This window comes from Sceloporus occidentalis, unplaced genomic scaffold (assembly GCF_023333645.1).
Source record: "Sceloporus occidentalis isolate IW3139 unplaced genomic scaffold, rSceOcc1.0.p SCAF_107, whole genome shotgun sequence".
NCBI classification, from domain to species: Eukaryota; Metazoa; Chordata; class Lepidosauria; order Squamata; family Phrynosomatidae; genus Sceloporus; species Sceloporus occidentalis.
In genome coordinates this window covers 1,838,499-1,856,214 of record NW_028317087.1, presented here as the reverse complement: position 1 = coordinate 1,856,214, position 17,716 = coordinate 1,838,499, and the positions used below count along the sequence as shown (strand labels likewise).

General features: G+C 36.6%; 1 protein-coding gene across 2 annotated transcripts in view; it reads left to right on the top strand.

Annotated features, from left to right (window-relative positions):
- LOC149283257 (gamma-aminobutyric acid receptor subunit beta-1) overlaps nt 1–14,711 on the top strand; it is a 189,859-nt gene extending 175,148 nt beyond the window's left edge. The window contains exons 6-9 of one of the 2 annotated variants that reach the window (XM_089497763.1): nt 8,276–8,413; nt 8,488–8,640; nt 10,916–11,160; nt 14,364–14,711. In XM_089497763.1, the coding sequence (XP_089353889.1) occupies nt 8,276–8,413; nt 8,488–8,640; nt 10,916–11,160; nt 14,364–14,711 (884 nt within the window). Of the gene's footprint in view, nt 1–8,275; nt 8,414–8,487; nt 8,641–10,915; nt 11,167–14,363 lie in introns of both variants that reach the window. The other variant, XM_089497762.1, reaches the window with a different exon arrangement.
- Nucleotides 14,712–17,716: the final 3,005 nt, after the last annotated feature.

Sequence of the window (17,716 nt, the reverse complement as noted above, 5' to 3'; positions counted from 1 at the left end):
TAGGATGGGGGAGATGATGACATGTTTAAATGAGGATGGGAATACATCAAAGAAAAAGATTAAAGATGTTGGTTAGGGTTGGGGTAAGGACACTAGAGAGGGGTGGTAGGAGATGTGAAGGTGCAGGGTCGAGGGGACTGGTAGTGAGGTGGGAGGACAAAAGGACCTCAGAAACCTCAACGTGTGTAAATGGGCTGAAGCAGGTGAGGATGGATTGAGGTGAGTAGGGAGGCTGAGGTACCATATTATTGACAATATGGGGGAGGATGTTATCCCTGATGGTGTAAATTTTGTTTTTGAAGTAGGTGGCAAGCTCCTGGGCAGAGAAGTTGGAGGGCGAGGGAGGTGCTGTGGGACAGAGAACCGTGTTAAAAGTGGAAAATAGACATTTAGGGTTATGGGAAAGAGAGGTGAATAATGAAATCAAGACTGCTAGTCTGTTTTGTGCATTGCTGTATTTTTTATGCCAATGACGTCTCATCTGAGACTGGCTTCATATTACTTTTGATTACTGAGCATTCAGCAAAATGTTTTATTACTTTAAAGTGCGCATTAGCATTATACTGGCCACAGCTTCAGCAGAAACTTCTCTTTAGAAATTTGCATTAAATAACCTGATCCCAGTGTGGAGGCTCTACAGATGCATCAATCATATTTCTCACATTAGACCACCTCCTCTCTCACACTGCATGATTTACTCACTGCATCTCCATTTAGATTTTTTCTCCATAAGTCTCTTTTTTCAGTCACATTGGAGTACATGCCGTTTCTGCCTCACGCATATCGTAAACCATTTGCAAAGATAATGTCTGAAATTTCTTTTGAACATACAATTTTATGTTTTCTCAACCCTTGCAGTTCTAGAGAAGTGAACATTATATATATATATATATATATATATATATATATATATATATATATATATATATATACACACACCCACTGGCCACTTTATTAGGTAAACCTGTTCAATTGCTTGTTAACACAAATAGCTAATCAGTCTATCACATGTGACAATACTGAAGATATGACACTCTGCTACAATGTAAAGTAGCGAGTGTACAGCCTGTATAACAGTGGAAATTTGCTGTCCCCTCAAAATAACTCCTTACACAGGCTTTACACTCACTACTTTATATTGTAGCAAAGTGTCATTTCTTCAGTGTTTTCACATGAAAAGATATAATAAAATATTTACAAAGATGTGAGGGGTGTACATTTGTGAGATACTGTATATACAGTACTGTATTGTTTAAAGTTTTAGGCAGATGTGAAAACTATTATATAAAGCTTTCAAAAATAGACATGTTAATAGTTTATTTTTTACCAAAATGCAAAGTGAGTGAACAGAAGAAATATCAAACCTATATCAAATCAATATTTGATGTGACCATCCTTTGCCTTCAAAAGAGCATCAATTCTTCTAGGTACACTTGCACACAGTATTTTAAGGAACTTGGCAGGTAGGTTGTTCCAAGCATCTTGGAGAACTAACCATAGTTATTTTGTGGATTTAGCCAGCCTCAGTCACTTCTCTCTCCATGTAATCCCAGACAGGCTCGATGATGTTGAGATCGTAGCTGTTTGAGGACCATACTAGAGCTCTATGCGGGACAGTTTTTTCAATCCTGCTCCCGCCGAATTTCTGACCATTACCGCCCTCGCTCCCGCACAGTGTGTGTCCAATCCCGCCCACCCCCTTACCTGATCTGCAGATTTCCCGTGCACTCCTGCAAGGCTGCCTTCGCGTTGCTCCCACACAGCGTCTCTTCTCTTGTTCTGCCCAGAAACCCAGCAGAGTCACATGAATTTATGTCATTTCACGTGACTCTGCTGGGTTCTTGGGAGTGCACGGGATTACCGGGACCCACAGGTACATTGTCTGATTGCCCGCTTCCGCCCGCAACACCCAAACAATCGCCCGCAAGTTTTTGCATTTCAATGCAGTCCTCTAGATCATACAATCACCTCCAAGACTCCTTTTTATTCTTTGCACTAGAGATAGTTCTTAATGACTTTGGCTGTATGTTGGGGGTTGCTGTCGTCGTACTGTAGTGTAAATTTGGGGCCAATCAGCTGACTCCCTGATGGTATTGGATGATGGAATTATCTGCCTATACTTCTCAGCAGTGAGGAGACATTAATTCTGACCAAAGCTTCAGCTCCATTTGCTGAAATACAGCCCTTGCAAGGAACCTCCAACATGCTTCACTGTTGCCTGCAAACATTCATTCTTGTTCTGCTGTCCAGCCTTTCGGTTATAAAACTGCCTTCTGCCATAGCCAACTATTTCAAATTTTGACTCATCAGTCCAGAACACTTGCTGCCATTTTCTGCACCCCAGTTCCTATGTTTTCATGAATAGTTGAGTCTCTTAGTAACATAGTAACATAGTTCATAAGGTTGAAAAAAGACCAAAGTCCATCAAGTTCAACCTATATACATATTGTGTCCCTACTGTGTTGATCCAGAGGAAGGCAAAAAAACCCTTATGAAGCAGATGCCAATTGCCCCATACCAGGGGGAAAATTCCTTCCCGACTCCAAATATGGCAATCAGAATAAATCCCTGGATCAACGTTCTGTCCCTATTAATCTAATATCCATAACTTGTAATATTATTGCTTTCAAGAAACACGTCCAGGCTCCTTTTGAACTCTTTTATTGAGTTTGCCATAACCACTTCCTCTGGCAGAGAGTTCCATAATCTAACCGCTCTTACTGTAAAGAACCCCCGTCTGTGCTCTTGACCTTGTTTCCACTTGGGAGGTATGGCTTTTTGCCCGCAAGTCTTCCATGAAGACCACTTCGGACCAGACTTCTCTGGACAGTAGATGAGTGTATCAGGGTCCCACTGTTTTGCCCCAATGCTGAGCTGATGGCACTGCTGGACATCTTGTGATTGCGATAGGAAATAAGCATAATGTGTCCTTCTCAGCTGCACAAATTTCCTTGGATGACCACTGCAGCTATGGTCCTTAACATTGCCCATTTCTTGGACAGAATATCTGGAAACCCCTGTCTGAAATTTCTGCTCGATGCAGGATAACTATGAGGCATTGCTGATGCAGGATAACTTCCTTGTGTCTTTTTGCTGTCCTCAGTCTTGCCATGATGTATGACTTTTGACATTAAACTGTCTGCACTAACCTCACCTTCTTAGTGAGTTTAGATGTTCCTTACACATTCATCATTCCTCCTACACAGCTGTTTCTGTTTGTGATTCTGTTAATGATTGTGTTTCAACCTACATATTAAATTGATGATCATTACACCTGTTTGGTATAATTGCTTAATCATATACCTAACTATATGCCTACAAAATCCCTGACTTGAAGAATTGATGGTGGTTACACTCAATTTGCATTCTATGAATATTTTTTTTTCTTTTAAGTAATTTTTCCCTGATAATTTTTCTATGTCACGTCGCAGTAGCATAGAATATAGCTCTGTCTATCAGGGTAGGGCATGAAATCCCTAGAACTTCCCCCTTACCCTCAGTGAATACAAAAGACTGGTTAAGCGAAAAAAATCTATATTTATTAAAGTGACAAGAAAAAAAATCACATTATCTTATCATATTCTGCAAAGCATGTGGAATGTAAGTTATATAAGTTGATAATCAGATTTGAGAAATCACAGGTACTCCTAAACATCATCATATGGGCTGTGATGTTACTGATGAAAGTGTAGGAGGGGAGTATACTTTGTGGTCCTCAAACACGGTGGCTACACATGATGCTACCTTGGTCATTGTTGAAGATACTGAAGGTAATGAACACGGTGAATAAACATTAACCAATTAACCAATAAACATTAACCAATTATGCTTTTTCATGGAAATTGGTACTAAGTCCTCCTGAAGTTTTGCATGGGTGCATTTGGTGCCTTGTTCTCTCCATGTTCACAGCCTGCTGCAAGTCCTTTTTTCATACCTCTTCAAATTTGCCACTCCTAGAAAGACTTTAGACTACACAGGTTGGTCCTATACGCTGATATTAGATGCCCTAAATGGGAAGCCACACTTCTTTGCAGCCTTTTCATAGTACGTTACATACTAGACATGTCCAAATGGGTCAAAAAACAATTCAGCCAAATTTTTTGTTTTGTTCTTTCGAACAACAAGGTCCTTTTCCTGCACATTTATTTTGGACAAAAATCAGGGAACTAAATTTGTTGTCCGATGCCCACATTTATTCACTGACTATCACTTGCTCACACTCTCCTCCTTTTTTCTCATTTCTCCTCCCTTCAATCTTTACTTTTCTATCTTCTTTCTTCTCTCTAATTTCCTCATTTGCATCTCTGTGGGCATAATTCCCAGTGAACTTCTCCCAAAATGGCAGAGCTTCCTGATCCTCCAATCAACGGGAGAGAGGAAGTCACTGGAAGCCTTGCTATTTTGGTGGACGTTTACACAGGTGGCGTCCTCTACCTCCACCTTTTTATTCAAGAGGTTATGTCTATGGAGATGCAGTCAACCAAAGAAGAGAGAAAAGGGAAGAACGAGAAAATAAATTACAAGAAGATGCAAGACATGGAAGCAGTAGTGGTCGGCAGAGAAGGTAGGGAGATAATCAGACCTGTGTGAGAGAGTAGAACAAGCAACATACATTTGTCTTGGTTTTGTTTCAATGCATGTTTTAAAAATGATACAATCAAGCAATATATTCAATCATGTGTATATTTATTTACAGAAGAAAACAAAATTGGAAGACTAAATTGCCAAATGGTTGTTTTTTTTGCCATCAAATTCTGTGTTTAATATAAGAGCTAGATGAGTTAATAAATGCATAGCATTTTGGATATATAACTGCAGTAATACATTATATATATATATATATATATATATATATATATATATATATATATATAATGATTTTTTTCATCTATGCATTTCCATCTCTTACACCTTCTGGTTGTACTTCACCCCAGAAGTTGTATCATTCTATTTAGGTACAATCCATCTTTCCCGAACGTGATAAATATTTAGTTATACTAATATATTTAAGGTCAATACAATGATTTCTCCTGGGAAATTTTGAATCCATGGTCTGTAAAGGAACAAGTAAACTCATGCATTCAGATTAGAGAAAAAGGGGGTCCACATGAAACAAAGGAAATGGTTTTATGGTGGGATCTCAGTAGAAATGTAAAACGATCTACTGTTATGTACTCTGATTCAGTAGATCTGGACAAGGTAATGGAAATGAACTGAAATACAAATCTACGATGCACAAAGATACAAATATAGAGACAATACATTTATATATTTCTACTGCAAGATTCTTCATGGCTCCAATTGCATTTTGTATTCATATTAATCTGGGAGACGATGTAAACACTGAAAAAGATAAAACATAAGAAAAAGATTGACATCATTCTGTTTAGCTGGTGTACAATTAAACCTACATTCTTACCACCCGTTGTGCAATCCTCCCGATTGTGATGGCGTTATGTAAATTAATAAATTATAATATATTCTATAAATAATTTTATTTAACATATTCTCCTACTCTTTCATTTCCCCCTCAACCAGCTAGATTGTAAACTCGCAAGAGCAGGGCCCTCTTCTCCTTTTGTACCAGTTTGTTATTGTTTGTGATTTTAAATGATTCCACTGATTGTAAAGCGCTATGGAATCTGCTGGCGCTATACAACTAAAAGTATTGTGGTGTATTGCATACATGTGAAAGTTAATACTTACCAAATGCTTATCGAGCAGGTTTTGGATACCTGAATGTGTCATTTATGTATTATCCCCTGATTATCCCCTGTAGCTATGTGCCTTTAATGTATGTACCATAGAAAAGAGAAACATTTCTTCTCATGTTTGTCATAACAGTTTCTACCATGTTTCATTTTCACTGTGCTATTTGAGTAGGGAAATAAGAAAATGATACACATACAGTGCTTCAGGTGTTTTGAAACAATGTGTTGGTATCCATTCCAGATAAAAATGCTTTAGACATCAAAAAACAAAACACTGGGCAAATTGGTCCATGGAAACCCGGAGATCACTTTGGTCCTGTGAACAGAAAGGTTTCAGCAGGGTCCTACCAGGCTAATAAATTAGTTTTATACGCAGTGAAATCACAGTGGCCACCCAAGTACTTGTTGACAAAGGGGGATGTTCCCATGTCAATACTTTATCACCCATAGTAAACCTGTGGGTCCACCTACATACTGTACCTATACGCATTTATACATGTTCCTTTTTACCTTTTAAAAGCTGCTGCATACATTTTAACGTGATGCCTTACATGGATGTATTTTTGATAATACGTTTACAATCTCTAGTACTGGAGAGGAAGCCCTCGTAATCTGCTAGCACAGTGGACACAGATTGTATGAAACATTTGACAACCTCTTGCAAGGGCTACCAGTAGAACTTCAATGTAATATTCACTGAGAATAAAGTCCTTTTCTAAAAATTACTTTAAAATCACATGAAAAATATCACATGACTGACAAAAATGGCAGCCTCTGAAGGTTTATTGAAACACAATGAAAAACCTGCATTGCTGCATTCAGACCAAACTTGAACTAGAAGCTCAGGGGTGAGAAACTTCATAAAACAAAGTGGAGTTCAACTCACCTACATATTCCAGTTTATTGAATATACCCAGACTAGTTGCAACACTAGACTATATACTGAGAAAGAGATGGGTCCTAGAGAACAAGGACACACAAAAAGAATATGATATACTCTAAATCTCAAAATCTAAAAATACTATTAAATACTAAATATGTGATGCATGCAAAAAATGAAAAGTGTGCTTTTAATTTAACAGTGTAGCAACAGCAGGCATTCATTTATCAGGAGGCTGAGTATGGACAAATTGTATGTTTTGTTGCACCCAAAGGAAGGCATGAAGAAATAAAAGGACAGAGGGGCATACGATATCCATCTGCCCCTTGAATATGTTGCAGATTGTCCTCCATAGCTGTAACAGCAGTTCATTCTAATTCAACCTTGTAGGACAGAGTGTCTTCACAGTTCAACAAGCACGACAGGAGGTATTGAGTCCCAGTGCCCCCTACACAACACAATGTGGACATATGCACGTGTCCCACTCCTCTTTGTACAGATTGATCATAGCAGTTTTAGTAATCAAAGGCAAACATCTTATTTAGCAGCCATCATGTGAATCCTATTTTCTGAAAATACATAATAAACAGTATAACAATAATTGTCCATTAGCCATAAGCAAAGCTTTCCTCATTCTCAGGAAGGCAGAATAAATGCTGTGTTATGTGAATGGCACATAAAAAGATACAGTGTGGCGAGAAATCTTTTTTTTTCATTCTTTAACCACTCTTACTCTGTGTTTATGTGTACCGGACAACATTGGCTCTATCAGTTTAATTTGGTTTAGTACAGTCTCAAGATCAGAATGGTCACAGTTTTCTCCAGGTTCTAGAATGTTTACAAGGAGAGTGGAAAGTATGATCCACTTTAGTCTTTCATGCCAAGCACATTTGGATTTAAACATTAAGAAGAAATAGTAAGTGTCCAAAAAAGTGACATGAATCCTCGCATCGATCCATGACAGTGCTCATAGTCCTCCAGAAAAGAACTTTGAGGAGACGTTGCTAACATTCCTGAGTGTATCAATGAATTAGAAAATGGCGTTGAGAGAGGAGTGACATTTCTTCTCTAGATAGCACTTTTCCCTTAAAAGTGCTGATGCATTACCCTTTTAAGTTGTCTGTATGTGACAGCTAGAGTAGGTAGCCAAGTAGGCCTTTAGATTACTGTTCTATGTTCCAAGTTCTATATAAAAACAGTTCCTCAAAATGTAAATGAAGACATGTTGCTTATATACTTTAACTACAGTGGGGACCAAGGATTATTTAGTAGATGTGTTAGTATTCATTTTTATTTGCGCTTTCTGCTGCCCATTATCATGTGGGTGTCATCTGAAAAAAAATTTATTTTCAATGCATAATACTGATTTCATAAACATTGGGGGAGGGGCGCACTATTTATTGATTTATTTATTTAGTTAACTTTGCATGCCTCCAAGGTTATACAAATGTAGTTGGACTATATCTAATCATTACCAAGTAATGTACGCTTCGTGATAATTGTTATTTCAATCAATTGGGGCTATTACGGCTTAAGCACATCTAGAAGATTCAATTCCCTTAAATGTTATTATTGTATTCATATAAACTATGTCAAAGTGCAAACTAGACGTACAATGTAGGCTCTGTAATAATATAGGCAATAAAATTGTCAGTTCTGTATAATTTTTTTTTTTTTATTCCAGATGGATATACAACGGATGATATCGAATTTTATTGGAACGGAGGTGATAAAGCCATTACGGGAGTTGAAAAGATTGAGCTGCCTCAATTTTCAATTGTTGATTACAAAATGGTTTCAAAGAAAGTCGTGTTTTCGACAGGTTAGTATTCCCAGTAAGCATAAGTGCCTGCAAGATTTGTTCACAATGCATTATTTATTTATTTTTTGTTACAGGATCCTATCCCCGTCTGTCACTCAGTTTTCGACTGAAAAGAAACATTGGCTACTTCATTCTGCAGACGTATATGCCTTCTACACTAATTACGATTTTATCGTGGGTATCGTTCTGGATCAACTATGATGCATCAGCTGCAAGAGTTGCTTTGGGTAATTTTATTATTACATTAACTGCACAAGGATTACCGATTAAGAGTTTAAGGTTTCTAGTCTGGTATGTCAGATGACATCCCATTCTTGTGTATTTTTGAAATGTAGAATTGACGTGTATGTTTTAGCTGTTTAGTTATTGATGAAAATCATGAGATTGGACTTCACTGAAATGTCATGGTACAGATATCCACCTGGGAATGCAGTGTTAAGCCCAGCAATATTGTGTTTCAATGAGATCCAGTATGAAATGTTCCAAATAAAAGACAGAATGCCCTCCCGATTTACTGTTCACAGCTATAGCTACAAATACCCTGGAACATTAAAGTAATCAGTCTGCCATCATGTTTGCTAACTTGTCAATCAGTGACAAAGACAACCTGATTGTCCAATATACTTCACTTTTATGCAACCTGGCTAAAGACCTCTTATTGCTAGACTCTAATTGATCATTTCATTTTCAAATCATTTTAATTTTGTTTAGTCTTTAATTATAATTAAACAATGCACAAAAAGTAGCTAGAGACCCTTCTAACTAGTTTCTTTTGAGTAGCTAAAGGAACCTAAATAAATTGCAAGTTGTTTTTATTATTATCATTTGACAGCACTGTAACAATGAAAGGAGTACAAAATGAATGCAAGCAAACTTAAGGCATACTGGTACAAAAGAGAGCCTTGCTCTTGTGGGCTTATTTTTTTATTTATTTTTTAAGTTAAAATATCTGTGAATGTAGCTGTACCTTTTTTCCTAAGAATCTCAGTAAAAAAAAGAAAAAAAAAAGAAAAAAGTAGATTGAACATTCTAATGGTGAGCTGAATTCATTATTCAATGTAGAAAAGAAAAAGGCCAGGTCATATAGAGTTACCAGCATTAAAATATCCACAATCACAAGGAGAGTAGCAATTTCATTAAATATGCCATTACCACTAGATAAAGTCAAATGTTAATTGAATTATTACGGAAAAGCAACTACTGAAATTTCATAATCAATTTCCCTATACATTGTTTAAAAATAGCTAAAAATGTTCCATTGTATTTACAGTTTCATTTAAAATATTGTAAAGAAACAAAAATGTGCTATGGAAAAGAAAAATGATTTCAGCTCATACCTCCGTGAACAGTGCTGGTTAGAATTTGCAAATATGTGGGAGCATCGGATCTGGTTAAATAAACAGGCAGTATGAATCAGTTATCATCATTTTAGCCTCATATGCTCATGTATAGATTGCTAAATCATTCATTAACCTCTAACTCCATAAACTAGGGCCATCAACTCTATTTTTTGGTCATAGTCAGTAATCACATTGGGTAAATGTCCTTTGTAGCCCTGTTTATGTTGTGTAGAATATCTGCAAGTCTGAGTTTGGAGTTATAATTACCAGCACAGACTGAGCGTTTCCCTCAGCATCGACTGACACATCATGTCTGCTGAAATAACCTATACCCAGCAGTGCTTGATGTAGCATAGCCAATCTTCTGCTAAGCTAAGGATTTTATATCTACATTAACATCGCTATGTGAAAGCTAAAACTAATAGTGCTGTATATGTTGTCATTGTCAATCTGTCTTTGCCCAGCAGAAGAAGTTCATAGTGTTCATAGTTTTCTCATGTAGAATGGGTGACCATACTTGTGATGTTTCATATTCCTACCCTATATAAAACTGTGCCTAAAATAGGGAACCTACATGACTAGCAGTCAATGATAGCCAGAGGAGCCCTTGTGATAGAGAAGAGCAAACAGATCCAGGTGCTCATCTTAGGGTACATTTTGAAAATAAAAAAGAGAGAGAGCAAGCAAAGTGATACTGAAAGGCTGGCCTGGTGCCCAGGTAGTCCTACTTGGGCAACTCGCACCATGTGAGATGAACGAGCAAGATAGGCTCCAGGTAAGTGTGAGTAAGTATGTGTGAGAGAATGTTGGTGAGTAAAAGAGATAGTGTGTGAATCGATACGTATATGCCACTGGGCTAAACAATGACTTGAAAAAATGAAGCAACACAGAAAGATAGAATGTGATGGTGTGTAACAACCGTTTGGCCCATCTAGTCTGCCCATGTATTTCCTGTTGAACCCTTCCTTTTTCTCTACTTATTCATCAATTTACAAAAAGTCAGGTAAAAAGCAAAAAAATGTGATTTGGTTCAACCTACATAAAATGGAGCTAGTGTAAACTAGTATTTAGTTCTGAGGCTGTTTTGAAACAGATTGTTGGCTACCCCTTGGCCTTGAATGAAAGACACTTAATATAATATAATTTCCTGTTTCTTTTTCAGGTATTACCACTGTGCTGACCATGACTACCATTAGCACTCATCTGAGAGAGACTCTACCGAAGATCCCATATGTGAAAGCTATCGATATCTACCTAATGGGATGTTTTGTGTTTGTATTCTTGGCCTTGCTTGAATATGCTTTTGTGAACTACATTTTCTTTGGAAAAGGCCCTCAGCTGCAGAAAAAGGCAGCAGAAAAAGCAGAGAAAGCAAATAATGAAAAGTCAAAACTGGAAATGAACAAAGTTCAGGTAAATATATGCCCAGTTTGTCTAAATTAATAAGCATCGCACCCATCCGATAATTTTTTTTATGCCACGCATTGACCTTTGATAAAGAAATGGTTTATTAAATTATTATCCAATACCAAAATAATAAGCAGCGCTAATTTTTATTATGTTCGATGGTACTTCCAGACAAGTGAGGTAAGACTCAAATCCAGCATTATATACAACAAAACATTCTGGTAAAACATTTAATAAGTAATCATAGCAAAATGCAGCATTCCTGGACTATTTCATTGGTTGCTCCAATGATCAGAATAGTTTTCAAACATTACAATTTTTATATATAATCCCATTGTTTCCTTATGGGTAAACCCTAGCATTCTCTTTTAATTCTATCAATGTATCCACCACACATATCAACACTGTCAGTACCTATAACATGACACCTAAACAGGGATGAATAATTTTTAAATTAGTGTCCTAACTGGATTTTCTATCATCTTCCATTACAACACAAGGTGAGGAATTATAGGTTTTATAATTTTATAATTGTTTAAAGAAAACAGCGTATTATACTTACATACTTAATTGAACCCTACCCATGCCTTCATGTCACCTCTGTTCAGGCTTTTTTGGGGTTTGTACATCCCTGATGCTTAGGTGCGTTTAGCTTGACTTGAAATGTCCAAAAAACCTGGTGACATTTTGTGTGTTATTTACTAAAATTAAACATTGATGATATCCATGAAATCTAATGAATCTATACATCATATAAAAACGAAGGTTTATGGTTTAAGATTGTGTTACATTGTGTGTCAAAGCCTCTAACTCATTTAATCATGCCCTCCAAGAAAATTTTAAAATCTTACAAACCTTATTTAAAATACATATTTAGTGCATATTAGGACCACAGCCACTGTCATTTGGATAAACAAGACCAAAGTGGTCAGAAAGTAGGGAGTCATTCTGAGAGACCATGAGGGAGTCTGAGAGGGCATGAATGAGAGAGGGTAAGCGCATGAGTGAGGCTGAAAGAACCAATTTAAATAGAAATGTCGAGCTCTTCGCTTCGTTTTCATTTATTTTGTTGGGGGACCCTCCTCATTTTAGGGGATTAATACGAATTGCTGAAATATGCAAATTTCATTAAAATTGCAATTTGGAGGAATCCAACGTGTAGTTTATATATTACCAGTTTTTCTGGGCCATGAGTAGTAACTACAATGTGGAGCGATGCAACATACAGTTAGAATTGATGAAATAATGATTCTTAGCCTGCGGATACCCATCATTCATGTTCAAGGAAGAACTGGTATGTGCATGAGTATTAGACAGATACAAGTCAGCAACAGATGGATCGCACTAAGCACTAAGCATAGAATGGATGAAAATTGTAACTAAACTCCATACAACTTCTGAATTCCTGACCAGGATCATCAAGACAAATTGGAAAACTGTCCAGAACTGAGGCCTGAGGGATATCCTAGTAAGATCTGATCCAATATTTGTTAGAAGAAAATATGTAAACTGTGTTATTTGTAGCCATATGACCCCAGCTTGTTCATTAACCAATCCGCATACAGGCTAGAAATACCCAATTAAACATCGGATCAGATGCCTAACCGATCAAGTGATCTATGTGATCACCTGTCCTTGGTATACATTGGCAAAACGGAGCTCACGTTAAGGGATAGAATTAGGGGTGATACATTCAAAATATGGCATTCAGAGATGGGAAAACAGATAATCCTGTTGCTAAACACTATTGTATAAGTACATTGGACTGTGTAGCTCCCACTGGACTAAATGAGAAAAATCTGCTGTCATGCTTTTTATGCATTTATATCTGATGTGGTTACTGATAATTCATTATTGGGCTATTACCAGATGTGGATACATAAATATGAGGTTCTGTTGGAATGTGACAGCAGATCTTGATTGTTAATAAGCAAGTAGCATAATAATAAACTGCATTAATTCTTGTATTCATTAATTTTGATTAAGAAAATGGTGTCTGCACATGCCAGTAATATTAAATATTGTTTATATTGGAATGCCTGATTATTCACCTTGGGTTTGTATATATTGTTCACTGTATATGGAATGCTCAGAAGTTATTTTCCTAGAATACTACAAGTATGGGTTTAGTATTACTATGTCTGAATTTTGGCATTGTATAGCATTCAATGCTCCTTTTTTGATGGCCCCACTCTCAGGTATTGGAAGAATGACAGCATTTGTAAACACAAGTGCTGGCTATATATTAAGCCATGTGCACGTTTCTGCTTTTAGACAGGGTGGCTTCTTTGTATCTTTTAAGGAATCGACCAGCTGCTCTAGATGGAATATTAACCTTTAGGAAATACCTCCAAGTAACTTGAATTGGGTCCTGACGACCACCTGATGTTTTCTTTGTTTTTTATTATTTTGTAGAGAAAATTGTAGAGATAATGTTAATTAGATAATGGTTAATATAATACACTTCATTATATAATACACTTCACATTATAATTTTTTATTATAATTACTATAATATTCATAACATTATGGTGTGGGGGGGGGGCGCAAATCCCCTTCACTCTTCACACTTGCGTCTCTAAGATTATTACTGATGTTTTTCTATTTTGGCATTGTATTAGCACACACCTGCATGCTCCAGACCAGCAAACTGCCAAAATTTTAGCTTTTATAGAGGTGGGCACACTTGATGATGATCAATTAATCAAGAGCATTTGATTAGCAGCACCTAACTGCTACGTAGCATTTTAATTCCTATGGAAGCATGGCTTCTCCATTTTGCCTTTATTTTTGTTGAATAAATCGTGACACAGTGTAATATGTCATCTGTTGTTGTTCATCTGAGGTTGTATTTACCTAAGGAACAGATCTTATGATGTAATGATATGTCAAACCGCATAATTGAAAGAGGGTGTACTTGCCCATTAGTCAGACAGTTTGTTTCTATTATTTTTACAAATAAGTTTTCTTGAATTGCAGGTGATATTTAATGTGTTTAGTACTTTCATCTTTCATACATTCATTTTGATCACGTACTTTGTAATCCTGGAACTCTTCACGTAAAAAGTTAGCCAGCCCTGTGTCCAATTAATTTAACCACCTGTGCGCTCTATAAATAAAATGGTTTGACGTGAATAAGGAACTAAGAGAAGAGATAAAAAGCTGTATAAGAAAATGTGTGATACACCTTCTTTTTGCTTTAGGTTGATGCCCATGGAAACATTCTTCTGACAACTCTCGAAATAAGGAATGAAGTCAGCGGGTCAGAAGTCTTAACAAGCATCAGTGACCCAAGAGCCACCATGTATTCTTATGATAGTGCCAGCATCCAGTATCGAAAACCGTTATCCAATAGAGAGATGTACAGCAGAAATACCTTGGATAGGCATATGGTTCACAAAAAGGGCCGTTTACGGAGAAGTGCATCTCAGATAAAAATTAAAATCCCTGATTTGACTGATGTAAATGGCATAGACAGATGGTCAAGAATGATTTTCCCTGTTGCTTTTGTGTGTTTTAATGTTGTGTATTGGCTTTATTATATACACTAATTTATGCAATTTACACCTTTATGAAGATCTTAGTTCTATTTTTTGATCCTGATGGGACTGCATTAGCCATAATGCTGCAAATTCAAGGTAAGATATTCAGCCATCTAATTGATTTTAGTGTTCTACGCACTGCCATTATTATTCCAGATAACAGCGCCTTTTATTCTTAAAAAGCAAAGTGAACAATTTTATTTTTAACAAAGAAAAACAAAGATTATTCCAATACATTACGGTAAGGAAAAGCTTTATAAAACTGATTTCACATGTTGTTTAGCGAGGGCACCACATTGCAGAGAAGTTGTTAAACCACAATTGTGCATTACACGGGTAATAATTGTGTCTTTGGTACTTTTTATTGACTGTTTTAATTTCTCATTTGCTTCAGATCAACACAGTGATATAAACATATCAAGCTAAATTTTAAGTCATTTGAAGAGACTGTTTACAATTACATGTTCACAACTTTTGTGTAAACACCAAATATTTTAATAGGTGGGTGTAAAAAACTATCATTGTTGCCATAAACGTCTTAAAAAGCCATGTGTTATAGTGCCAGTAAACTTCAACATTTTGAGAAGACAGCTTCAACTTTATAAGTTAGAAGCCGTTTTCTCCGAGTTACTGGCACTGCCTGCATGCAGACAGAAAATAAAAATACAACCAGACAAAATGTAAGGAAAACACACTTCCTTTATAGAAAAACTCTGCAAGGACACAATTCCAATGGCGTATGCAAAGAAACAGAGTATATCACCAAACTTTCAATTATGTGAATATAGAACTGGATGTCTCCTCAGAGATCTGAATATAGATAAAAGAAAGAAAAGGTATTTTATTACAGCACTGGTTACATTAAAAAAATACCAAGATGTATTAATTACAATACACTCACATTAAAAATATGCACTGAGAACCAGCTCAAATGCAAAAGCGCATTCAATGATGTGGGTACCTGTACCCCGCCACTAACAGAGTGAAAACACCGGTTTCACAGAAAATAGAACACCCCTTTAGCTGGTGCACATAATTCGAAAGAGCAGCAGCAGCAATCAATGGAAATGTAGATATAGATTACAACCCACGGTCTAGCTGCCCGAACGTACACACCAATAAGTAAATGAAATGAAATACAAAAACGTTTCAAACAATAGTCATATCTCCAAACCACTACGCATTTCGTTGGGTATACCATCTATCTCAGGGGATAGCATGGAGATGAAATAATGATAGTGTCTTATGTACTTGTATCCCTCCCCTCTGCATGCAGACAGTGCGATTTTTACCTAGATTGGTAGATGTTTATGAGCCAAAACAAAATAGCAGTGAGAGAAGATCACTCCATCAGCCCCTGGTATGATGGCTGAGACATACTGACATCCTCGGTGTATGTTTGCAGCCGTTGACCTGTCTGTCAGGAAGCTACCGAAAGTCTTAGTAGATACACTCCACTTTCTGAAAATTCCATCAGAAAATAAAAAATATGACTTCTGTTAGAGAGTTATATTAAAAGTTTACTGGCTCTTCAAAGTGATAGTAGAATAGTTTTTTTAAGGGTACTTTATTGTATGAAAAACCTAGAAGAAATGTTTGACATCTAATTACTGCACTTAGTGGCCTCGTAAAAAGTTAGGATGTAACAAAACTGTCCCTGAGTTCCACTCCAGAACCAAATGCCCATTAAGTCGGTAGTCTAGGAAACTCAAAGCAACTTGGTGGTCAGTGACTTCACAAAGCATTTTGACTCGGAGCTGAGTGTGGTCAGATGGCGTCTGATCTAATACAGACAAAATATCAGTGTTGTTTTATCAATAATAAATTATCAACTGCTAGTTTTTTATTGGAGCTAAGTCCGTATAGTGGGAACTATTAACCCTTTGCTCGATAAGCCCATGACACTGTTTGTTGTAGTTGCATAAGACTAGTTGTATAAGTCTTGCCTAGCTAATGTTTTATTTTGATTTCTGTGTCACGTTAACAAAATTCCAACGACACAGAAAAAGAACAGTTAAGGATAGGTACATCTATATATTCCCAGTAATTGCTAAAATTCTGCCCATAAATCTGGCTGTTGGCAGAATGCCCATGTCTTATCTAACAGGCATCCAAATAATAAAAAAAGGCTGCACAGGGCTACATCTTGGCAAATTTGACTATGAAAAGAGAATTGAGCCTGATTTCTTTTCTTTAACAAACCTTTTAGCTCCTACTGAATAAGAAGGCGCGTATAAGCCATATTTAAGTAGGAGAAAAATTCAAATGTTCAAATTAACTTAATTTAGAATAATTGTAATACACTTAGGGAAGATAATCCCTCTGGGTAATACAATAAAAAATCAATTTCAATTCAAAACTGCAAGTCACCTTTGAAGTTGATTGGACCCTGCAGGATATGTTAGGAACGGTGTTTGGACTTTAAGACGTGGCTATAACCATGCCAACTTGAAGTCTATTGTTATTCATTACATCAGATCAAAAAATTGATTTATCATCACAGGGAATATTCATTAAACTATACCCACACTATTTCAGTTGAACAAATAACCTCTATCCCAGATATGAAAAACTGTTACGTGTAGACACACTGTGTCAAATACTCTTCTTTTCTTTGTGGATCATGACAAATCTCAAGGTTGTTGCTCTGCACAAGTGACATAGATAATCACATCTGTAGATACACCTGCAATTCAAGACAAATACCTAATATTCTTCTATGTGAGTTCTGTTTAGTGAGCATTTAAACATGCTCAGTGACATTTTAACACTAATATCTGTATTTGTGTTTTTTTCTGTTTCATGTTATTTTTCAATGCTGCCAAATTTGTAAATAGAATATTTTAATGAACCCTTTGTGTGCCACAGAGCCACGTGGTCACTTTTTCCAAAGGGTTAACTTAACACTGAGATGTTTGGATATGAGTGCATTCATTGAACATGAGTATAAATGGCTCTTTATCTGAGGACCATATAACCATGCCTCTATTGTTGTAAATACAGTTTTCATATGA